General features: G+C 38.8%; 1 protein-coding gene across 5 annotated transcripts in view; it reads right to left on the bottom strand.

Moving 5' to 3' along the window:
- The window catches only part of DENND1A (DENN domain containing 1A), a 493,467-nt gene that overhangs the window by 327,460 nt on the left and 140,010 nt on the right, over positions 1-25,997 (bottom strand). Inside the window, exon 3 of one of the 5 annotated variants that reach the window (XM_060014175.1) lies at positions 22,746-22,802. The exons of the other annotated variants lie outside the window; for them this stretch is intronic. Coding sequence (XP_059870158.1) covers positions 22,746-22,802 — 57 coding nt within the window. The remainder of the gene's footprint in view (positions 1-22,745; positions 22,803-25,997) is intronic. 5 annotated transcript variants of the gene reach the window in all.

Raw genomic sequence — 25,997 nt, 5'->3', positions numbered from 1 at the left:
AAGGGAATGGGATTTCCCAGGTAGATGTACTAATGTAAAATGCATTAGTGTTAAGGTGGGGGCTCCCAATCCACCCAGGGCCAAAGGGTTAATACAAAATGACAGAATTTAATGACTGCTATTACGGTTGCCAGGCAACCAAGAGAAGGTGTGCCATAAAGGCCTAATTAATGAACGAGGTAGCAAGAGTTTCTGTTAACTTGGTAAGCAGTTCACAGTTCACCATTGGTTGGCTTTGCCCAGATGGTAATACTCTTAAGCTTTCTTAGCTCCACTGAGTAGCAGCAAAATAATGTGATTATAGTTGCAGCTCTGGCTAAAGTTTTGACATCCATTCCATACTCAGGGCAATTTCTCAAGTCAGTTGAAACAAGAGTCTCCTACAAAGATTCATATCGGGGATTATATGCTTGCATTTGATTCCTCATACGTTCCAGGTCCAGAGGAACACTGGGATGATTATTTTCTGAGCACTCTTCTGCTGCAGTAACATTAAAAGTAATCAAAATTTGGGGTCAAAATTGAATGCCACTGAAATTATAGGCTTTGTTGGGAAAATGTTCTTTTCAGATGACAGTAACAAAGAACTACAATGGGAGTGTCCACGACTTGCCAAGGGTCTGTACTAGTGCTTTACATTCATTATCTCTACTTTCCACAGCCCTGTAAGGTAGAAATCGCCACTCTCACTTTATAAGCTAAGGCTCTGAGACATTAAGTACCTTGCTCAGTATCACACACACTGCCAGAATGTGGCTGAGCCAGGATTCAAACCCTGTCCTGACTCCCAAGCCCATTCTCTCCACAGCATGCTATGCTGCTAGTGCTATGGATGACATCATGATGGCAACTGCCCTCCTGAGAGTACTCGCTTGGTGTCAAACACAGAACTAGTACTTAACATCTATTATTTTATCTGATCTTCATCCTTATAGCAACGGAGATTCTGCTGGAATTATTAATCTCCATTTTAAAGAGAAGGAAAATGAAACTCAGGTATCCGCCCAAAGTCACAAATCTGGTAAATGGGGAAGCCAACACTTGAACTCAAATCTGCGGGTTCAAAGCCGCTCTGCTTTCACTGTGCCACACTACCTCAGCTCTTAATCAAGGGCTGGCTCTAATTTCCATCCTGAAAATGGACAGTATACTCAATTACTCTGTTCCCTCCATGCCATGATCATCAATTAAATATGTGAACATTTCTTTAAAGAGTATACCTTCTACACCAGAATGTAGCTCAAAATCACCACCTATTCAGACAGGGGAAGGTCCCTGAAAGCAGGTGTAATGGATTGGCACGAGAGAAAAAAAGGTTTTTCTCCCCGCAACCCACAACTAAGTCTTGAAGGAAACAGAGGAAACGAGGGGTTGGGGGGACAGAAGAGGAAGCAATCTCTGATGGCCTGAGCTCCTAGGGGAAATGCTCTTATTCTTTAAGGGAGGAAGGTTTGTGCATGCTGAGGGGCCAAGGTGGTGGTGGGAGGGGTTGGGGGGCAGATGGACAAAGGTGAAAAGAGGAGGAAGAAAGGTTGAGACCAGTTACTCTCATTAAGGGGCCTGCAACTTCAAATGTCATCAAAGTAGAGGACCAGCTCAGTCTAGCAAAAGATCAGAAGAACTGCCCCTCCAATCCTTTCAGTCACCAAAATACAGTCTTTTCACCTGGCCCACAACTAGTACAAACGTTCGCTTTTCTAACTATCAGGGCTATTTAAAATATGTTCAAACCTTTTCGGACTAATCACGGCAGAGTAAATTTCACTTTTTTTTTTTTTTTTTTGAAATGGTTTGGTCCGCGGTTATTTACAACTAACTCGTGCTTATCTATGGCAAGTTTTAAAATCCAAGACTGGCTTCCTGGGGCCACTCAGTATCCATGTGGACTGCCTCAGTCCTGCTGTTTGTGAGTGTACACTTGGGGAAGACAAACAATACTAGTTTAAGCAAGATGGAATCAGAAGACTGAATTAATCGCCTTTGCCCAAAAGAAACGGTATTCATTCATTCATTCATTCAACAGAACATTCCATGAGCATTTAAAGGCAAATGCTAGGGATTTAAGTACAAAAAATAGGCCTTTTAGATTACAAGCCTTCAAGATTTAGACTATAAATGATAGTCCTTCCAACTGTATAACTAAGTGAGAACTATCTTCTGCCTTAGACTGCAAAGCTCACTCACTTGCTCACTTACTCTGCCCTAATGCAGGCCCCCAGAGCTTCCCTTCTGTCCTATCAACTAATTCCTCTAAAATGGAGCCAAAAGAATTTCCAACACACACGTCTGATTTTGCCACTGCCCCAAGATTCTCTGGGTCACGCTTCACTGACGTCAGGTTCAAGTCCAAAAGCCACACATGGCATGTGAGGTCCTTGTTCTCTGTTCCTCCCCACCCTGGGCCACTCTGCTGCAGGCACACTGAGTGACTTGCTGCTCTGCAGTAGCACTGTGGTCCCCTGCTTCCGGTCCTCTGCTTGCTCTTTCTAATCTCTGTTCCTACCCCAATCCCCACCTACCTGGGTAACATTCTCACTTGCCCTTTTCATGTCATCTCACTTCCTGACTTCATCAAGTTAAGTGCCCTTCCCTAGGGCTTGGTTGTTTTATACATTTATGACACTCAAATTGTTAGCTTTACCATCTTCTCCCACAAGAACACCCCATCTTTGCATTGCCCTGTTCATAGTAGAATGCAGTAAATATTTATTGAACTGATATTTATTTAATGAATGAAAGGACTATAACTAACTACAGCATATATAACTATAACATACTATCAATTTTATACAGCAATAACAGACTACTCTAGTTAGACCTTTGCTTGCTGCCCAGATTGTTAAAAAAGAAAATTCCAAATTTTCCTTCCTTCCTTCATTCTTCTTCCTCCTTGAATGGGTCCAACCTTTGTAGTCTTAGCAGTGGTGCTCACTCTCATCTTTAAAGTCATTTGAGATCTTCCACTGAACCTGCATTTCTCATCCTTACCCCTGGAGTTGGAAATTGAGAGCCACAATATAAAACAAGCACCACTCCTCAGAAGAGAGGAAGGATCCCAGAGATCACACATGTGCAACATCTAATCAACCTCTAAAATCACACATACCTAAACTTTCCTAACGAGACATTAGTATGAACTTCATCCTTTGGAAGTACTGAAAAATAAACACTGCGTTCTCAATGCTGGCTCCAGGCCAAATCTGTCCTCAACTTTGGCACTGACAGTTCACCACCTGAAGTGAGGAGGAAGAAAGGGGAGGAGAAGAGAACAGGAAAAGAAGCAGAGGACCATAAAATTGCAAAAATATCCATTGAGCACATTTGAGAAGAAAAGCCTGGTTGATTTAAAATGAAAGCTAGGATGCAGACAGGAGGTGGCAGCATGGACTTGAGGTCTGAGCAGCAAAATGCCTGGCCAGGCCTCTCTAGCCTTTTCTTCAAGGCTGTGCCACTGAAGCCAGAGCATAACCTCTCTGAGCACAGGTCTGTCCTCTAAAAAAGGGAGGAGCAACTCATTTTTCTTAGTCTAAAGGATGTTCTAAGAATAAAACGACAAAAGATTGTTAGCAATTCCTGTAAGAATCAAGCTGTAAAAATACAAATCAATTCCCAGTGCTCTCACAGCTGATACAAAATTGTCAAAATCTGAACTTGCATTCTAATTTTGACTAATATTCTAAATTGATTTCTAATGACTCAAAAACATGAAATTGGCTTTATTGTATACCACTTCAATCTGGCTCAAAAGCCGTTAACAAATCTATCTACAAGAAAATTCTTAGCAAAGAGAAATCCAAAAGCAACTCTTAGTCATTTTTGAGATCTCAGTTTCAATGAGTTCTCTAAGTCTATAGTAAAACATCCCTGCAATTGTAATACCATTCAGAGAGCAATGACACCAATTAAGTATGCCCCAAGCCTCAGTAATTGTTAAAGATTTTGATAAGGCTAAAAATTTAGAAGTTGAATATAAAACTCTCTCATGACCCTCATTATATTTTTCTTCAAAAAATTTCAATATTAGTAGCATAATTGTGAGTTAAATGCTAAAATTCAGCGACATTCAGAGACAGAATTTACAAAGCCTTTTAAGACACTTAAAAGCTGAGTGGCTCAGGTCTTTGATGTGACTGAATGCTTTGCAAACCAACTGGAGAAAAGTTTCCTTCTCTCCAGTATGCAAAGGCAGCTGCCCATGACTACAGGTTCTAGAGTGTGATTTGGAAGCATTTTAGCATCACACTCCTCCTAATTCAAACCCTGGTTTGTGTCTGTCTTTAGAGGTCATGGTTGGCCAGATAGAAAATATTAAGGACAAGATATTACAACAAAACCAGAGGCTGTGGTACACAGTTGCAAGCCCCCAGTTAACCACAAGCAGACCTGCAGGTGGGCTCTGCTCAGCTACAAGCAGAGCTCTGGCGCATCCTCTCTGCCCAGCAGCAGGAGGGCCCCAGGCCAGCTGAGAGCAGCCACTGTGCCAAACAGACTGTGCGAGTCTCACTGCTCGGATGCTTCCAGAGAAAGAGGGAGAATCGATGGGCTCCTTTGTAAACAACTTCTTGTGCTTTCAGGCTGTGACTGACTTCAAAGGTGGCATAACTTAATCCTGTCACAAATTATGCCATGGAAATCCTGAGGCAGTTTTCTTCCTGAGGAAATAAATACCTATGCAGTCGCTTATAAACTGGATTCTAACAGGTAAACAGCAAACAACAAAAGAAAAACAAGCACAACCTTTAGCAAGGAAGAAAAACTGCACAGCCAAGTATAATTTCTACTCACTATTTAAACGAATTTTAAGTAAAATCTAGCTGGATATTTTTATTAGACCTCAAATTTAAAAAGTTTCGGTTGCACTATGACATTTCTTTCTATGTCTGTCTCCATTAACAGGTCCCGACTCACAGCATTCACTCACCCTCAAATATTTGTTGAATAAAAAGTTTTAATTGCTAATAATGACTAAACTTTATTAAAGGCTTAGATTTCAACAGGCATTCTTCTGAAGTCTTTATGTGTATTAAATTTCTGGAAAAAGTCATTTTACCAAGAAAAGCTCTCATTTAGAAATGATGTAAGACAGGTGTTAATATCATTATTCCCTCTACACAAAGGCCTAGGATAATTCAATAAAAACTAGCCTGAGATTTAATCTAAGTCTGACTACGAATCCAGATTGTTCCACTACTCCGTGCTGCCACTCCACATCATTTGAACGAACTTTAGCCATTCCAAGCATGGCTATTTCCGAAATGCACTGGACCGTGAAGCCCTTGAGGACAGGGATAGGGCTTTATTCATAGCTGAATCCCCAGTACCCAGCATGAAAGGATGAAAAGAATGAATGAAGAGTAGTAGAAGGAAGAGCCTCAGGCTTTTACCAGTTGCCCACATGCAAGCACCCAGGATAGGTAGTGTTGACTCCAAGTGTCAAAGGAGAGAATACAGTACTGGGTGGTTTTCATAACTTGGGGGGGAAAAAATTAGTGCATAAAAAAGAGGTCTTGGGCTCCCCTGGTGGCACAGTGGTTGAGCGTCCGCCTGCCGATGTAGGGGACACGGGTTCGTGCCCCGGTCCGGGAAGATCCCACATGCCACGGAGCGGCTGGGCCCGTGAGCCATGGCCGCTGAGCCTGCGCGTCCAGAGCCTGTGCTCCGCAACGGGAGAGGCCACAACGGTAAGAGGCCCGCGTACCGCACCAAAAAAAAAAAAAAAAAAGGAGGTCTTGAGTATGGATTTTTAACCTGGGCTCCAGAGACCATAGAAAGAGTTTTGTGAAAAGCCTTAATGTCTATAAAACTTTATAAGGACATCCAAAAACTTTTTTTTTAAGATAGCTGCTGGAGCTTTCAGCAGATTTTCAAAGGATACCCATCACTCAAAAAAGTTAGCCCTGTGAGGTAATAAAAATGGAGAGGGGGCTTCCGTGGTGGTGCAGTGGTTGGGAATCTGCTTGCCAGCACAGGGGACACGGGTTCGAGCCCTGGTCTGGGAGGATCCCATATGCTGCGGAGCAACTGGGCCCGTGAGCCACAACTACTGAGCCTGCGCTCCGCAACAAGGAGAGGCCGCGATAGTGAGAGACCCACACATCGCGATGAAGAGTGGCCCCCACTTGCCACAACTAGAGAAAGCCCTGGCACAGAAACGAAGACCCAACACAGCAAAAATAAATAAAATAAATTAATAAACTCCTACCCCCAACATCTTTTTTTTTTTTTTTTTTTTTTTTTTTTGCGGTACGCGGGCCTCTCACTCTTTTGGCCTCTCCCGTATGCGGAGCACAGGCTCCAGACACGCAGGCTCCGCGGCATGTGGGATCTTCCCGGACCAGGGCACGAACCCACGTCCCCTGCATCGGCAGGCGGACTCTCAACCACTGCGCCACCAGGGAAGCCCCCAACATCTTCTTTTAAAAAAAAAAGAAATAATCTTTTACTTGCTAAAGACCCTAAATGATGGGAAAATACCTTCAGAAAACAAAGACTATAAATTAGTGGGAAAGTCATGAAAAATCAGTATTTAATTTTTTCACTGTATCATTTACATTAACAACAACAACAAACAGGAAGGAAACATTTAGGTATAAAGCTAACAATATATTGTGGGAGTTGTATACTGAAAACTATAAAACACAAAAGAAAGAAATTAAAGAAGTCCTAAAGAGAAAAATGTACTGTTTCATGGATTGAAAGACCTGAAAATTTTGTTAAAATGTCAACTTTCCCCAAACTGATTTACATATTCAACCCAGTATTAATCCAAATCCCAGCAGGATTTTCTGTAGATATCAAAAGCCAAGGAGCTAAAAGAGCAAAATTTATGTAGTAAGGCAGAGGAGCTAGAATGGCAAACACAATTTTGAAAAGAACACAGCTGGAAGACTCACGCTGATTTCAAGAGTTACTACAAGGCTAAAGTAATCAAGACAGTCTGGTGTTGATAGACACTTAGACAGGATTGAGTTCAGAAACAGATCCCACAAATACAGTCAATTTTTGACAAAGGTGCAAAGGTAATTCAATGGAGAAAAGATGGACTTTTCAACAAATGGTGCTGGAACAACTAGACATCTGTATGCAAAGAAGAAAAAAAAAAAACCCTCAACCTCATACCTTGAAAAAAATAACTCAAAATGGATCATAGACCTAAATGTAAAATATAAAACTATAAAACTTCCAAAAAAGAAAAATAGGAGAAAATCTTGTAGCCTTAAGTTAGGCAATACATACGACACCTAAAGCATGATCCATAAAAGACTGATGTATGAAGACTTAATCAAAATTAAAATCTTTGAATAGACAAGCCACAGACTCAGAGAAAACATATGCAAATCGCATATCTGACAAAAGGTTTGTTATCAAGAATACTTTAAAAACTCTTAAAACTCAACAGACACTTTACCAAAGATGATACACAGATGGCAAATAAGCACCTGAATAGATGCTTAAAATAAACCACTCATTAGGGAAATGCAAATTAAAACCACAATGGATCCCACTAACACCTAAGAGAATAGCCAAAATTTTAAAATAGTGATAATACCAAATACTAGTGAAAATGAGGAGCAACTGGAACTCTCATACGTTGCTGGTAGACATGCAAAATGATACAGCCACTCTGAGAACCAGTCTGGCAGTTTCTGGTAAAACTGAATATATACTCAGCATATGATCTAGCAATCCCAAGAGAAACAAAAACTTGTGTTCACACAAAAACCTTTATGCAAATGTTTACAACAACTTTATTCATCATCATAAAAACTAGAACAACCCAAACATCCTTTGTGAATAGATAAATAAACTGTTGTAACATCCATACAATGGAATACCTACTCAACAATAAAAAGAATGAGTCACTGATACACACAACATGGGTGAAACTTAATCGCATTCAGCTATGTGAAAGAGCCAGTCCCCAAAAGATACAGATCATATGATTACATTTTGTGGCATTTTATAAAAGACAAAACTCTAGGGATGGAGAACAGATCAGTCATTGTCCAGGGCTGGGAATAGGAGGAGGGTTTAACTACAAAGGGAATTTGTAAGGACTTAACGGAACTCTAGTTTGATTACAGTAGTAGATATGTGACCCTGCATTTGTCAAAACTCATAAAACCGTATGTTACAAAAAGTGAATTTTCTGTAAACTAAAAATGACAAAATAGGATTAAAAGTCATGGTATCTCTTAATTTTGAAAAAGAAATAGATTTAAACTTTTCTAATACATACACTTATCTAATTGAATTTGTTTAGGAATGTAGGCTCTGGAATCAGAAGAATTCTGTCACTTTTTAGTTGTATCACTTTAGGCAAGCAACTTAATTTCTGCAAGCCTCAGTTTCTTCATCTGTACCATGGGGACCATAGTGCCCTCTCCCAAGGTTATTATGAGGATTTAATGAGAGCATGCATGGAAAGCACTCAGCAAATTGTAAGCATTTAATAATATGAGCTGTTACTTACTTTTATGCATATTTTAGCAAGTTTTTTTAAAATTATGGAAATAAACGATGTTACATTCACCCCCAAGGCAGAACTACTTTAAGATTATAATGTGGTAAGATTATATTGTGATACCTGAAACCAAGAGAAGTCAACTCTTCAGAGGAAAGTGTTCAATATACACAGATGATGAACCATTTACATAGCCATCTAATATCCTGTGCTTTCTTTAGCAGGGCTCAATATTACAACTTATTGTTTAATTATGTGTCTGCCTTCAGACCCTGGGCCATATGAATATGGTTAATGTGAGTGTCTTGTATAATACTGCATCATCAGTGCCTACAGTGCAATACCCAGCACCTATAGACACCCAATAAATGTCTCCGTAACCTAAGTCAGATAAGGCAGAAAGTATGTGATGGAAGCAGCACATAAAAGTAGGAGGAATATGGATTTTAGAATCAGATGAGCTAACTTCAAATCCTGACAATATAATATTAATAACTAATATTAACTTATTAGCTAGTAACTATTTGCCAAGGCTCCCTTTCCTCTTCTATAAAATAAAGATAATGTTTCCCTTGCAGAACTGTTGTAAAGGTTGAATAAGATAACGTATGTGAATATACAGAGCACTCAGTTCCCTAAACGTGATGGGCTTCTGCTATGGCAAATCTCTGTCTCATTCTCTTATGTTAACACATCCCAAGAAAGGGAAGGGCTTGGGAACAAAGCTGGAGGAAAAAAAAAAAAAAAAAAGCCCTATTAGGTTTCAAGTTGGTCACCAGGTAAAACTTGTACAGAGATCAATTCAATTCTTACAAAGAAGTATCATGTGTTATTATCTGATACCCATAATACTTTGAAGGACGTATGATTGTCCTCATCATATAGATGGAGGAAAAGAAGTCCAGAAAAGTTAGGATACACTCATGGAGATGTAGCTGGAAAAATAAGAGCTGGGACTTGAACCTTCTGAGTTTATATTCTGGGCTTTTTTCCCCAGGAGAATCAAGGGACAAATCAAAGGACACATTCATCTAAGGGCTCAGTGACCTTCCCAATATTAACCAGTTGATGAAAATTAAAATACTCCAATCCTACTATAACTGTTTCTAGATGCTCTAAACCTGTTCATCCAGGGAGGAATGAGTAATTACCACTCACAGAGAGCCCCTACTGTTTACCAGGACTCTGCTGATTTGCAAACACTATCTCATACAACAACACTTTGAGGTGGGTCCTTATATCTGAATTTCAGAGATGAAAAAAAAACTTAGTTTCAAGAAGCAAGGTAACTTAACAAAGATCATAAGCTGGCAAGTGGGCAGCTGGCAAGCAAACCCAAACCTGTCTGATTCCAAAGCTCCTCTGTTTCTACTCTATCACAGCACTCACTGCCAGAAGCTTTAAGATGCTGCAGACTTTTGAGAAGCTGGCTTCCTGATCTCCTCTCATCACCCTCACTGCATACACAGCACTCAGTATTTACCTGAACTTCTATAAATTATCCTTTCAAAATGGTAAGTGTTGAGGTATATTTCCTTTTAATAAGTTTTATTATTAACCAAGAATTCTGAATTCCCAAAACCACCTTTTAGAAAAATCACTGAAGACAGTTAGAACACACTTTTTCTACAATTATACTCATAGCTGGACATGTAGTTCTGATGAGAAATAAAATTTCTTACAATAATTATACATACTAATAGCAATTTTGTCTTTATTGAAGCTAAAAGCACAAAGAAAAAAAATGAAAAGGATGTCTCAGTAAGTATTTGAGAAAAGATGATCTGTAAGAGCTGTACCGTGAGCTTGGAAGGGCTAACATTATCATTTACCATTTTAAACAGGGAGAAAACCCCAGCACCTTACCCAAAGGCACATAGTGCATGAGTCTCAGAGTGGGGTCCAGATCCAAGGTCTTTCCTCTCCTGATCCAGTGGTTATTCTCTTACTACGCAAGGGTTCCAGGCTAGGTCATTCTACAACGTTGCAAGGAAAAAGTGCCCTGCCCTCTTAGTTTCCCCAGGGAGAGCTATTAGGGGAAAGACAGTAATAGCGTAGATCCACTGTCCCTACCTACCTTAAGAATGAAAGAGGTTTCATATTTAATGTTCCATCTAAAAGTGACAAAAATGCTAAGAATCAAAAGCAATTAAAAAAAATTTTAAATACGTCCATGCATTGGCAAGACCATACTAAAACTTCTAGAATCCCTCTGATCATGCACCTCAAAAGCATTCAGGGGAATAAGGAAAGAATCATCCAAGAAACATGAATTATAGCAATAAAGCCCTAATGAACTCCCTGGAATTTAATAAGATGACTTGAATTTAAAAAAAAAGCTCACATAAAATTTGAGTCTCAAGGGACATTGACAACTATCTAGTCCAACCCCCTCATTTTATAGATGTGGTTGATACAGGTCAGACACCTTGCCCAATGTCACCTGGCCTAGCAGAAGTACATACAAAACTTGAACCCAAGTCCTAAAACTAATCTTTCCTATATACTACACTGCTGCCGATGAAGACTGTCTTAATTAACTACCAATGCTGTGATGCTATTGATCTTAAAGTTATAGAATGTCAATGTAATTTATTGGCATTTTTAAGACAGACAAAAATTTCATTAAAGCCAGTGAGGTGAGCTAAGGGAGTATAGTAGTTAATCCTGCCTGAGTTAGAATTATTTTTATACTAGGTTAGAATTACTGTTGGCATCAATATGGAAAATATTTTAGAATTTAACCTTGAATTGAAATCAGTCACTATGTAATTGTGTCGTTTGAATTAAATTTACTAAGAAAACCTAGTTGTGTTTGGAAAAAACATAACAGAAGCAAAGATTTTTCATGTGCATCCCTTGATCTTTAAAATAGTATTATGATAACAGGATGTCCCAGGAAGAGATTTCAAACTCCATTTTCTTCAGGGAATTTAGCAGCCATCATAGCACTTCAAAGGGGGCAAACAGTGGATTGAGCAACTCCCATCCTTTGGAAATATTTTGAAAACAATACTCTCAAAACAAATACACCTGAAATCCAAGTGACTAAATGGACTGCTATTTGGTAACTGTTACTGACGTTTTGCCATTTACATTCTAAGCTATTATGTAACCAGAAAATACAAATATCCTGGGAAATTAACATTCTGAGAAAATTTTTTCCAAGACCATTTAAAAGAGCCCACTAGGGCTTCCCTGGTGGCGCAGTGGTTGAGAGTCTGCCTGCCGATGCAGGGGACACGGGTTCGTGCCCCGGTCCGGGAAGATCCCACATGCCGCGGAGTGGCTGGGCCCGTGAGCCACGGCCGCTGAGCCTGCGCGTCCGGAGCCTGTGCTCCGCAACGGAAGAGGCCACAACAGTGAGAGGCCCGCGTACAGCAAAAAAAAAAAAAAAAAAAAAAAAAGAGCCCACCACTTTGATGGTCTTAGCTGAGAAAACTTCCTAGAAGAACGAGAAACTGAAATAAGAGGAACAATATCCAGAATGCAAAGCGCTAAACATACTAACATTTATCAGGGGACTCGTAACCAGCATTTGTTACAGAGGATTTTAAGATTAATAGCTAAAATGAAATTACATTTAAAGCATATTTAAACTAATCTACGTTAGTTTGTACACACACACAGAATCTCAAAAACAGTCACTGAATAAAACTTATGATGCTAAACAACTGTTTGCTGATTCTCCTTTTACAAAGTAAAAACCTGAAGATAAATAATCATCACAAAGCTGCACACTGCTGACATCTGGGCCAGATTACATCAAACACTGCCTTCCGGTTCAACACAGCACAAGAGAATAAAAAAAAAAAAAAAAATCCCAATTTAAACCTGTCCCTAGAGCCATAAAGAATGAAAAACTGCCAAGTCAACAGCTTCTGGGTTTGTGCGTGCGTGTGTACGTGTGTTGGGGGGGCGGGGGGGAGGTGATGTTTTTGTTTGCTTGCTTTTCAGTTTTTACTTCATGCATGTTCAATCCATCTATATACTGTTCTGTCCACCCCCCGCCCCTCCATTCATTGGCTTTGTAATGCTCTGAAAACTTGCACTCCAAATTATTAATGGAACAAACCTCATATCCTAAAGTGCCAAAAGAATTGGCTACTGGTACAGAAACAATTTGAAGGACACCAGCAACTTTTGTTAAGGCTATTGTTTTATAGTTAAATGCCATTCAGAGCAACTTGAACTAGACCCTTCTACTATCAAAGAGAGTAATTCACTGGGTTGCCTAGGATTTGGCAGGCAGGCCATCCTAATATTTATCTGAGGACAACTTTCACCTTTGGCTAGAAAATACTAACACAGAGCTTGAAAATGACCAAAGTAAGGAAAGTAAATACTATGGAAAAAACATAATCTGGATTTGCTGTGGCTATTACTCAAATGATGAAACCTGCAATATTTTGTTATAACACATTCACATGTATGCTTGTGCACATATAAATATAAAAGAAGCTGAAAACATTTAGTATGTCTTTTAGCTAGAGTATAACATTCCAGCCTTTACCCTAATCTAGAAATGCTTTCAAAAATAAAATCTGAAGGACATAACCAGTTTTCTGCCATATTCTCAAGAAATCTGTTGAATAACTCTGATTTCAGTGTTGCTTTTCATTAGCAAAAGGTAGGAAAAGAGGGATTTCTAGAATTTTCAGAGCTGACTTAAGTTTCAAATTAATTCCCTTATAGACCCTAGAACAGTTAGTGCAGTGAGGGACTAAGAAGGCCTAGCACAAAACACATGTAGGAGAGGAGGGAGAGAAAATAACAAGCAAACTTCGGGCTTCCTTCCTAAGTGTGAGGATTCTTTATTTTCCTATTAAAAATAAATTTTAAAGCATTTATCTTTCCTAAGCCCTACAACTAAGTTCCTATTCTGAATAAGGATAATCTTCAGATATAATAAAACCAAGAGAGAAAACCAGACTTTCAAGCATCTGGGAGTGACAAATTGAGAAAAGAAATGTGGTAAACCACGGAAAAATCTCACTCCAGCTTAGATAGGACCTGTAGCTGAAAGTTATCTTAGGTTTTCAGGTCCCACTCTTCTGAGATGATGAACTCATAGTATCTTTTAATGAGAGGCTCATATCTGCCTTTGATGTGTGAGAGACACTCCCAGCTGGAGGAGAGTACAAGAAAGATCCAAAATATTTGCTCCAGCTGCAAAGAGCTATTAATGAAAGTTTGGAAAATGAGGTAGCATTAGGGGGAAAATCTTTAGAAGAAAAGATGACATACTCTCATTTTATGAACTCTTAGGGGAAAATATTCCCTTAAAATAAAATCTGACAAATAATCTTCCCTCTTCTACACATGAGAGTTGTTCACCCTCCTCCACCTTGTTCAGAGCACATTCTTAAACCCCTGGAATGTAGGAGACAGAAAAAAGGGCTTCATATAATTTGCTATTCACACAAAACACCAAGGTTGAGACTCACATAATAAATAGAGAGGTTATAAAAACCAACGGTTTCATCAGCTCAAATGGGGGAGAGCTTCAGAATTAATACTTGTAAAACAACCTTTAAGTGTGGTTAAGAATGAGAGCACTTACAGTGAAATCCTGTGTGAAACGGAACTCAACACAAGTTCAAAGAATTCTATGTAATTCTCTGTACTGTGTAACGTTCTAAAATTACTAGCAACTTCTTAACTGACAAAAAGCAAGGAAAAATAGAATCTGGCTTTCTTAATCATCTATTTATCTAAATATATTTTCTAACAATCTAATCTACTCTTAGTATAGCGCATAGGCACAGAAAACAACCATCATTTCCATAGGCTAATAAAGATTTTCTATTGTATTTAGAGTTTGGGTCTTCAGAGTAACTACATTCCCTGTATGAGCAGGGAGAGTCTTAGACTCAGCAAAGTATTTGAGACCTTTTCTTACGACTCCCTCTGATAGAGGGTAGGAGAGAAACAAATGATGAAAATAAGTTCCTTTCTGAAAAACAATTCTGTGTTTCTAACGCCTAAATCAGGTGTTTGAGATAACATTTTTACCTATAGGTTAACAACTTTACAAAGTAGATCTCATTATCTTTATTTTATAGATGTGGGAAATGAGGATCAGAAAAAGTTAAGTGATTTGATTTGTCATGTGGCTAATTTGAATCTAGTTCTGACTAAATCTAAAAGCTTTGTGTTAGAACTTTAGGTAATTAAAATATGAGGGCATCATCTACCCTCTGTGGGAGTAATAAATGCTCTAAGGTAAGGGTTTTGAGGAAGAGATATTATATGTGTGTGTGTGAACGGGCAAATACTGCGACTGGGAAATAAGTTTCCTTTACCAATTTTATTCATTCAACAAATACTTATGGAGCACCTACGATAGATCAGGTTCTCTCATGCGTTCTCTTTTAATCACATCTAAATTCTTATAAAGTCTCTAGGAAATTATATAATTTCTCTTCGTAGAGTTTCCATATTCCTAGCCTATGTGCCATTGATTCTTAGGCCAATGTGACATTCCTTTTTCTCCTCACACATGCCTGATTGAAATCACACCAAACCTCAGCAGCTTTTAGAAGTGATAAGTTTGCTGGAGTATTTATGTTAAAAATAACAACTTCAACAGCATAACTGGAAATAAATATTATATTCCAACAACCAAAATTTAACAAGTAGTCAAGTAGACAGAGATACAGACTGATATGATTGTATATCTCAGGATGACAATTCATAACCAAGATAGCTTTCCTAGCCACCATCAACATGTTACAGTATTAAAATAAGTCAACTTCGTAAGCAGAATAACTGCTTTCTCTTTCTAGTCTGATTAACTTATTCATTTTTTCTAAACATTCTATTTGCCTCCCTGTCTTTAAATTCACATAATGTAGTCTTTGGATTAAAGATGAAAACCAGAGAAAATATTAGTCTCTAGTCTCAATTACTATGCTGCTTTGCAGGGGCAGCAAATCATTTAAGGACTTTTCTTAAGATTCCTTTTGATAGAGAGCAAGGGAGAAGAAACTGCTTAACATCCTCATGCCTCAGTTTCCTCAACCAGTAAAATGAAGAGATATCCTGACTATCCCTTCAGCTTGATAGAAACTGAAATTTGTTAAGTAAAACTCCAGAGTGGATGCTGAGTACCATCCAAAAATGTGTTGTTCTATATTTGAGCAACACAACACTGATGAAAAGATTAAAACAAGGGTTTTGAGGAAAGAAGGGAAAGGCCAGAATCATCGCCATCAAAAAGAAAGTGCAGGGCTTCCCTGGTGGCACAGTGGTTGAGAGTCCGCCTGCCGATGCAGGGGACACGGGTCCGTGCCCGGTCCGGGAAGATCCCACATGACACGGAGCAGCTGGGCCCGTGAGCCATGGCCGCTGAGCCTGCGCTTCCGGAGCCTGTGCTCCGCAACGGGAGAGGCCACAACAGTGAGAGGCCCGCGTACCGCAAAAAAAAAAAAAAAAAAAAGAAAGAAAGTGCAGTCATTTTCTCTTTTTCCTTATGCTGAGAGAGAATTCTGAATTGTCTACCCCAGCCAGAACACTAGGAAGATGTGTCCAGTTCAGGCCACAGTGTTGCTTTTGGAGTGAAGGGGTATCGCAGTGCTCTGGAGTTCAGTTTCCTCTGCACATACACAAACACAAGTGCACAGCGCCCCAACGCTGTTTGTCCCCTCGGCTTCACAGCCCTGCCAGTTGGCAAACCCAAGCCAGGAAGTTGTCAATTCCAATTGCGTTTAAGGCCATGTAGTCTTATTAAAGAAGCCTTGCTGGTTAAGGGGCGTCCTCTGTTTCCAAAGCATGGGAAAAAAAAAAAAAAAAAGGGCTCTGCTTAGATTGGAGCTGGCAACTTTCACTGACTAGAGTTTTCAAAGAGCTATGAATGAGTTTAACAAAGGAGGTCTGTGGCTAGTTTCTGGCTGAAGTCCATGTCAACAGTTTTTAAGGTCACAGGCCACACTAACTAACATTTATTCCCAGCAGACCCTGTTCTAAACACAAGCTGTAAGTAGTACAAATTTGGAATTTTTCTGTAATCCCTTGAGATATTCCTGATCCTTCCACATGTTTCTGCTCAATTAGAAACAATTCTCACTTTGCACCACAAGAGAGGCCATGCTCAGCAATCTCAGTCCATCCTTAGGGTAGATGAACAAAAACCTGGCAAATCAAAGGGCTCAAGTGGGGAAGGGAAGGAATTCAGCTGGATCACACTGAAAAGTGCAGACAGCTCCCCAGGGGCTCAGTTTGTGAAAGCATAAAACGGGTTATGACAGAGATCCTGAGGCCATAAAAAGCAGGTTTGAGGCACGAATTGGGAATAGGTTCCTAGTCCTTTCACACAAATACAACAGAAATTTCTGAGAAAATTAAAAGGTCAACTAGGTGAGTGTAAAACAATGATAATCTATAGGATAGGTGCTAAATATCCCACTGTGAAATTAATGCAATCATTTCTCAATTAAGATGAACTCTTACTCATTTTTAATGTTTCTAAAATCAAGATGCTTCGTGAAATCAATCTGAAAATTCAATACAGCCCCTTTTTTCCCCCTGAAAATCTGTTTTTACCTCTACGGTACACTTTATAGCTGATAGCATTTTTAAATCTTGCAAGGCAACATGGGAATAATTACTTGGAATTGAGCACCAAAAATCTCATTTAATCTTCACGGCTACTGTGGTAAGTATTTTCTGTTTTTATGGATGAGGAAACTGAGGCTCAGAAAGATGAAGTGACTTTCTTCCATTCCTATGGCTAGTAAGTAGTAGAACGAAAATTTGAAACACAGGTCTTATTCCAGAGCTCAAGTCCATTCTGCAAACTTAGGAGGAGAAAAACACATACTAGAGCATCAGTGGTCATTTTGGTAGTTAAAGTACTACCATTTGTGGCATCCTATACTGGGAATCATGTTCTATATGAAGGTAGTTATCATTTTTCCAAATTAAAAAACACATAAACTGTGGTGCAATAAATATTTGGATTGAACTTGACAGGATAAAACTGCAAGAACTACTTCATTAAAAAATACAAAAAAGAAAATTTAAAACACCCGTGATCCCATTACCTAACTAGTCTCATTGTTAATGCTTTGATATTCAACCACCAGGTTTTTTTTCTATAAATTTCTTACAAAATAGAGATATCATATATGAAAATTCATCTCTTGCTTTTTTGCATAACACTATGTCCTAGATATTTTCCATGTCATTAATCACCGAAAACATAATTTTAATGGTATTAACCTAGCTATCTCCCTCCATTAATTGTTTCTAATTTTTCATTCTATATGCTATAATAGACATCCTCATACATGTATCTATACATATATTTGAGTTTTCCTTAGGAGATTCCAAAAATGGGAATAATTTTAAAAGTTTTGAATATACATTGCCAATTGTTTTCCAGGAATGTTGCATCATTTTCCACCCTGACCCACAGTGTGTAAGTGCCCACCTCATGGTCACCAAGTATCATCTTCAAGTTGATGTGACCAGGCTCACATAGATTTGGTTATGTACATGCCCACACAAATCACATCTATGACAATGGCATGTGTATGTTACAACTGGTCTATCCTTCTTTTGATAACTCCTGCACTATGTAATGTTGTAAGGTACCAGTGACTACCTTACCAAGATTTTTTGCCTATATTATCTCTAGTCCTCACCCCAAAAAAAGCAGATATGAGGAAATTAAGGCTCAAAAAGAGTAAATGGAGCACCTAAAAGCACACTTCTACATCAGCTGGACCAGGATTCAAGTCCTGCTCTGACTCCAGACCATGCTCTTCATGCCATGCCACCTTACAGCTCATTTTACGTCAGAGATGATCAACTTGCCTCTTCCAACCCCAGCACTGTCTCTTTCTCCAGCAATGCCTCTTCAGACAATGAGGCCAGACTAATCTTTAGGGAAATAAAGAGGGACAACACCTAAATCTCACAGACTTCGTGAAAGGAGAATAGCAAGCTGCATGTCTTCTTTAAAAAGCAAGACGGGGAAGCAGTGTAGGACTAGAAGCATGCTTATCCACAGCTGGCAGAACCATAAAATGGCATAGCTTTAGAAAACAATGTGGCATTATCCAATGAAGTTGAAGATGTATGTACCCAAGACATTTGGCTATTCAACTCCTAGGTCCATACACCAAAGAACCTAGTGCCTTTGTGTACCAGGATATCTGTTCAAAAATGTTCATTAAAGCCATGAACTGGAAACAGCCCAAATGGCCACCTACAGTTGAATGTATGAACAAACTGTAGTATGGTCATACAATATGGAACACCTATATAGCAAAGAAAAGAAACAGCATAGATAAATCTCAAAAATTAAGCAAAAGAAGACTTAAAATAACAATTCCAAATTGTATAATTCAATTCATACAGGTTCCAAGCCAGACAAAACCATACCATATTACTCAGGGATACATACATAGGCGAAAATATTATTCTGGGTGCTGGAAATTTCTTAACTTAGTGATTACTTGAGTATTTGCTATGTAAGTCTGTACTTATGTGAGTATATATAATATATATGTACACTTATGTATACATACTTATGTGTGTACATATAGTTAAAATCAGTGCTCTTTCTCTTTGCAGGTTACAGTTCACAGTTTACAAAAGAAAGGCACAGGGTTGTAGTTAAACACTTACACAGTAGATATAACACACAAAGAAATTTATCAAGTGCTGTTTTATTAGTCATCACAACAAAATTCTCAGTTAGTACTATCCTCAATTCACCACTGAAATAACTGAGACAAAGATGAATGATGGGGGGACTCCCCTAGTGGTGCAGTGGTTAAGAATCCACCTGCCAACGCAGGGGATGCAGGTTCCATCCCTGGTCCGGGAAGATCCCACATGCTGCGGAGCAACTAAGCCCGTGTGCCACAACTACTAAGGCTGTGCTCTAGAGCCCGCCAGCCACAACTACTGAGCCCACGTGCCACAACTACTGAAGCCCGCGCACCTTGAGCCCGTGCTCCGCAACGAGAAGCCCGCGCACCACAACAAAGAGTAGCCCCCGCTCACCCAAGCTAGAGAAAGCCCGCGTGCAGCAACGAAGACCCAACGCAGACAATAAATAAATAAATAAATAGATAGATATTCCTTTAAAAAAAGAAAAAAGATGAATGATGGGTAAGTAAAAATATTTTATATTATTAATCCAATTTTTAAGATAAAAAGAAATCAAATATAGTACCAATGTTCATTCCAATTTAAGTAGTAAATCTGAGGAGAGGACAAAGTCAGGGAGTCCCATTGTATGAAAGTTAAACTATCTCTTCAAATAAAAAGACCTGGAATTATAATCTCTGGAGAATTTTAATAAAGAGAAAAACGATAAAAACAAGTATTGTTTCCAGTAGTTAGGGAACAATGGCTACCTTTACTTAATGAGGATAATCAACATTTAGTATATTTCCACATACTAATAAAAAAGAAAAAGTACAAATTAAAAATTTCTTTAAAATGATAATGAAAATTACTATATATGTGAGTTTTTTTTTTTAAACAGATGATGGTAAAAATCCTAGCTCAGCAGAAAACTGGACACTAGCAAATATAGTTTCTTTAGAGTCTTTTTGACTTGGGTTTTTTTTGTGTGTGTGTGGCTTTTAGTTTTGTATCCCCCCAAAAAACTTGTCATTTTCTTATAGGACTAGAATTTAAAAAATAATTTTTTAAAGGAAACCAGTCATTAGGAGCTCAGGCAAAAAAACTACAGGACACTGAATTTCACTCAACTTCTTTTTCCACCACACGTTTAAATAAGTTTTAAAATGTCAAGTTTTTTTTAGAGCCCAGCATTTTTGCTGCATTTTGGGCTCATTAATACACATAAAGAGCTAGTTAAAATACCAGACTGAATAAATGAACAATGGGACAATTAACCCCACATACAAAGCTCCACCCACCTTACTTCAAAGACATCTGAAATACAATGGATTAGAAACCATAAATAATGCCTCTCAGAATTAATTTTGTAATAAATATTGTTTTATATTATAGATAAGGGATTAAAAGTCTCCATAGTGGCAGTCTAACACTTGTGAATTGAGTTAGAGGACAATTGCCCTTAGTTTTGCTGAAGGTTACTGGTAGTTACATGTCCCATGAATGAGAAATAAACACCTATTCAATTTCCATTGCATACTACAGCACAGAACTTAATTTTACCTACAACGTTTAAAAATTCCCTAAGTTATCTCTACATAAAGTTTTAAGATGCATATACTTTCTTTTCATTCAGAATGTAATATATTAAAAATCAAAATTTATATTGCTATGTAACTTTAAAAGCATTCCCTATATGCTACATTATTTTTGCAATTTACAACACAACTCACACTAATAAAAAGGATTACTTTGAAGATATGTCAAAGTGAAAATAGGAAAAGGAAAAGTAAACTAAATACATTATTTGTCATTTGATTTAAATAAGACTTTTGATACTATTTCCATACTTTTATGTTCACTTTTCATAAGTTAATAATTATTCTTCAGTGTCAAGAATTGGGTAATAGCTCACACGTTAAGATAAAAAGTAGTTGAGCTTTTCTTTTAAACAAAAATACCAAAGTAATTAGCTGAACGACAAATTCACTGGAACAAATCCATTTTTTAAAAGCATGTTAAGTCTTAGCAAGAAATTTTTTTTAAGATAACTAAGAGCGTCTTCCCTTATAAATCAATCTCACAAAAATAAGTTATACAGTCAAAAAGATTCTCAGGAAAGAATATTTAATGATATGGAAAGATGCTTGCTTACAATATGATAAATGGAAAAGCTAGGTAGAAAACTATATCTACAGCATGATCCCAATCCAAGGAAAGAAACACATCTAGTCATTATTAGAGTCATAAGATGATAGACTGCTTTTCTTACTTTTCTGAAATTTTCTAAAGTCTTCTAATGAGGAAGTATATCTTCATAATCTCAAAAAAATTACAGCTTAAAAATAAGTGACTCATAATTGATTGTAAGAATTGTGGGCTCTTCAAACTTCAGATGGCATAATGAGTTTTCTGTTTGAAATGATGTAAAGAGGCACACTATTATCTCAGTCTTCCGGGGCCTTTCCACGAGGGATAAATGTTAGGCCTCCTACTGCTTCTAAAACTGATCATTGGAAGGGCCAGAAAACCTAAATTCAGACTCTTCTTTGTATTCACAAATCTATCTTGCTCTTAAAATAAGAGTGCAGCTTAGATCCAAAGGGCAATTTTAGGTGTGAAGCATATTGAGTTATCTTCCTTTCTACCCCCTGCCCAGTGAAAAGCAAAGATAAGGCTCAAATAAATACATTCTGCTTATTGTTGCTGTTGTAGGAAGGTGGTTTGCTTGCAGGGAGGTCCAATAAAAATTGCTGACACTCAGACTCAACCAAAAAGCACCAACTGGCCTCTCCTATAGAATGTTTTCCCTGTCTCCCAAAAAGCGTCCCTCATATGGAATTCTTAAGACTCTCTTTCTCTCAGAAAGCAGGATCAGTTTTACTGGTTTTCCATTCAAACATACCCTGCATCAGATTTAAACAAAACTGTATCATTTTCTTTATAATAGTATGGTTGGATTGTCCACACAGACTGCAATGACGCTGGCCAAAAGCGGATGTGACTTTTTGATGCTAACTGGAGGTTACTGAGTCCTGAAAAACCTTAGTCACAGGTGGTCTCGGGCTTATTCTCCTGAGTTGGAAAAATCATTGCCATATCCTGGACAAGACTCTGGATTGGGGGTCAGAAGATTGCTATTAGCCAGCTAAAGAACTTGGAACAGGTCTCAATTTCATCATATATAAAATGAGGATGGGCTGTAGTACATTATTCTTAAGAGCTCTTTAAACTCACCTCTGAGATCATTCTGCAAAGGCAAACAACTGATCATGGCTCTTTTATCTAAATATATATGAAGAGAAACAAACTTTTTTCTTTTTGCGGTACGCGGGTCTCTCACTGTTGTGGCCTCTCCCGTTGCGGAGCACAGGCTCCGGACGAGCAGGCTCAGCGGCCATGGCTCACGGGTCCAGCCGCTCCGCGGCATGTGGGATCCTCCCGGACCGGGGCACAAACCCGTGTCCCCTGCACCGGCAGGAGGACTCTCAACCACTGCGCCACCAGGGAAGCCCAAGAAACAAACTTTTGAAACCCGTAAAGCTTGCTTGGTGGCAAGAAAATAAAACTTGAAGTTTTGCATCAGACACAAAATAAAGGTATGGCAATAAGCCCAAAGCAGTTGAGAGTATGAGCTCTGGTTTGGATTTTAGGTTCCAAACCAAATTCCTTCACTTACTCTTTGTGAGATCTTGGCCAAGTCACTGTATCTCTTTCAGTCTCCAGCCCTTTATCTCTACAAGGGAGATAATTTCATAAGGTTGCAATAAGAATAAATGAGAATTATATAAACCACCTGGCATATTAAATAAATGCTGATTCCTCCCTTCCATTCCAAATCCTCTATAGTGAGCTCTCCTGCCTTAACTCTATCCATCTACAAAACGGTATAACATTAGCCATCAGCAGCAGTTGCTAGAGGCAGCAAGATGAATAAGCTATGGAGGGGAAACAACAAAAAAGTGCACTCCTGGCGTTCCTAGGGCGGTTTCACTTGCTGCCCTACACTAAGCTTCGTGAGCATTAGGAAAATGAATGCTCTGCCTTCAAAACAGAGAAGATACCATGTCTATTGTAATGCCCAACTCATTCAATCTCAAAATGAGAATTTTCTTTTAGCCAAAGTCTTGGATTTGCAAATACTCACAACTCACAGGCTGGTTTCCTTTGTAAAGGACCAGGAGGAGAAAAGAAGCTTTCTCCTATGGTGGGCGGCCCTGAGGCTGGCTGCTGGTGCAGAAGACACACCTGTCCTTCCAACTGTCCAGCTTCCCAGCCCCTCAAACAGCAGGCTGCTAGGAGAGCAAGGGCAATTTTATTTATCTTCCTTTCTCCTCTTTAAAGGTGATTTTCTTAAAACTGTACAGCTTGTTACTATTGTTGAGTTGTGACTCCCTAGAGGATTATACATTTCTAAGCATGAAAGCATCTGTGTGGCAATAAAACATGCAACATTCCCCAACCACTTCATTTTTTTTAATTAAGAAAGAAAAAGTTACAGCCTCCCACAAAGTGATGTTCTGATGAACACATCCCCCTGCAAGCCTTTCAAAATACTCTGAGAAAGGGCCCTAGGCCTAGTAAACCAGAGCCTCTGCAAGCCCCATCCCATGGGTTCAGTTTCTGACAGAGCCATGTGCCAGGACCCACAATGAGTGGAGTTATAATCTGCGTAGCAGTCAGGCCTTCTCCCAGTTGACCATCCAGAAAACAACATTGTACCCATCGTACTTTTAAGAGAAGGAATTAAAAAGAAACCAAACAGCCCCAGAGAGATGGAAACACTTGAAAACCAGAGGAAAGTCTTCTGTTAAATAGTATGAAAGATCCAGGTTTCCCAAATGGCATTTAAGGCATTGGGAAGAAAGGCTGATTTCTCCCAGAGGGGCCCCAGCTTTGATGCCCAAACTGCCCTCAAACATCAGGCTGTGCATTTTTGTATAGCAGGATACCCTCAGGCGAGACAACCATAAATAGCTTAAAACAAGAATAGGAGGTTCCATCTGTTTCTGGAGTATTTCAGCAGCACCTGCTTTCAAGGTAAAAATCTGGGAGCTGTCCCCACAGCCTTCCTTCCCAACTCCCTTCCCCATCCCCCATAGACTTATTTTAAACCAAAGCAGCTAAAACACAATCCAAAAGCGCTTCTGCCACTGCACCTGCCTAAGGAAAGAGTCCTTTGATTTTTCTCCTAAACTGTATGTGTTGGAACAGTTAGAGAAGCCAAAGTTCTCAAAACCAGACTCTATTACTTCTAGCTTCTTTTTCTCTGTGAAAACTGAGCTTTCCTGTTTATAGTAGAAATGAGCACAATACAGATGAAAAAACGATGCGACAGTTGTTCCTGCCATTAAGACAGAAAGTGTTCCAGAAGGAGGATGGTTCTCACTTAACACAATTAATGTTTAAACATAAGCCCACGTGCCAATTTGCATGGGAAGAAGGACAATAACTCCCCAACGAGGGCCAAGGAACATATTTCATTAAGGTATAATTTTAAAAAAAAAAACAACTAAAGTTGAGGCTTGAAAATTCCAATCTAAATCAGGTGTTACTCCCAAAGTGATGTGCAGCATCCCTCTAACAATAACCAGAAAATCCCAAGCCTGTGTAGATAGCAATTTCATGTACAAAAGCCACTTTACCCTTGGTGTAAAAACAATATTTCTAACGCCTGCCCCAGATCATTGCATGGCGCACCATTTTCTATGGGATAAATCCAAAATCTTGAGCATGTCCCACAAGGGCTTTCACAGCCTGGCCCCAAGACTTTTATGGCATCATCTCTTGCTATCACCCTCTCATCAGAATTCTCATCATTCTTTCATCTTGCTATACCTTTCATTTCTCTGGGCCTTTGTGTACCAGTTCTCACTGCCCAGAGAGCTTTTCTCCCTTTCTCCTCTAGGCAAGCCCCCATTGATTCTCTAAGACCCAGTTTAACTGGAACCCATCAGCAACACTTTCTCTAATTCTCCAAGTCAGACATGGGCGCTGCCTAATCTGTTACCCCAAAGAACCCTACACATACATATTTTTTAAAATAGCACTTATCACATTATATTTTAATTACTTGTTTACAGAGTCCCTTCCCAAAGATTAAGTGGCTCCTAAGACAGGAAGGGTAGTAGAAGTGAAATGGGAAGTGGGTATCAAAATCAGAGGTGGCCTGGGAACAGTGCACCCAGAAATATATTCAATTTTATATTTGGTAAAGGACAAAAAGTATACATTGTTTTCAGTTTGTAATACCAAGTTCAGAAAATTCAGCTCACCAAAATCTTGGATGAATATGACATCTGAAAGGTTCTCACATGCAGCGCTGGGGCTAGATCTGTGTCTATTTTATGGGACCCCGAGGTAAATAAAGGCCAAAGACCACGTGTTATACATTGCTCATTCCTGGTATATACTAGATACAAAGATACTAATTGAATAAAAACTTTAAATGTTAAACTAAAAAAATTTTAGATACCATCTTGATGAAACAAGTTATTTCTTCCCGAAATGTATAATAGGTTCTGAACAATCCTATTTGGGTATAAAGATAGTTACTCAAGCGTTCTCAAGAGCTGAAATAAGATCCCTATATATACAGGGGAAAATTGTAGAACACAAATATTTTTAAAGTTCCTTTATAAAGAGTAAAGAAATTTAATATTGTATGGCTTATCTTCCATAATCTACTCCCCCCAACCCCAAGCAATACAGTTATGGGTTTGAACTTTGGCATTCCTTCTGTTCATCCAAAACCAGAAGTTGGCTATAAATAGCATATTTCATTACAGTTTAAGCCTTGATGGGGCATGTGTTATTTGGGCAATAGAAGCCACAAAAAAAGTGATTTAGGTCACTCTGTCTTATGATATTTGAAAGATTTCAGAGGTAAATACTTATTATATCTTAGACTCAGATGGTGCTATCTAAAAAT

Source organism: Delphinus delphis, chromosome 6 (assembly GCF_949987515.2).
Source record: "Delphinus delphis chromosome 6, mDelDel1.2, whole genome shotgun sequence".
Taxonomy (NCBI): Eukaryota; Metazoa; Chordata; class Mammalia; order Artiodactyla; family Delphinidae; genus Delphinus; species Delphinus delphis.
This window is presented reverse-complemented; position numbering and strand designations above follow the sequence as displayed.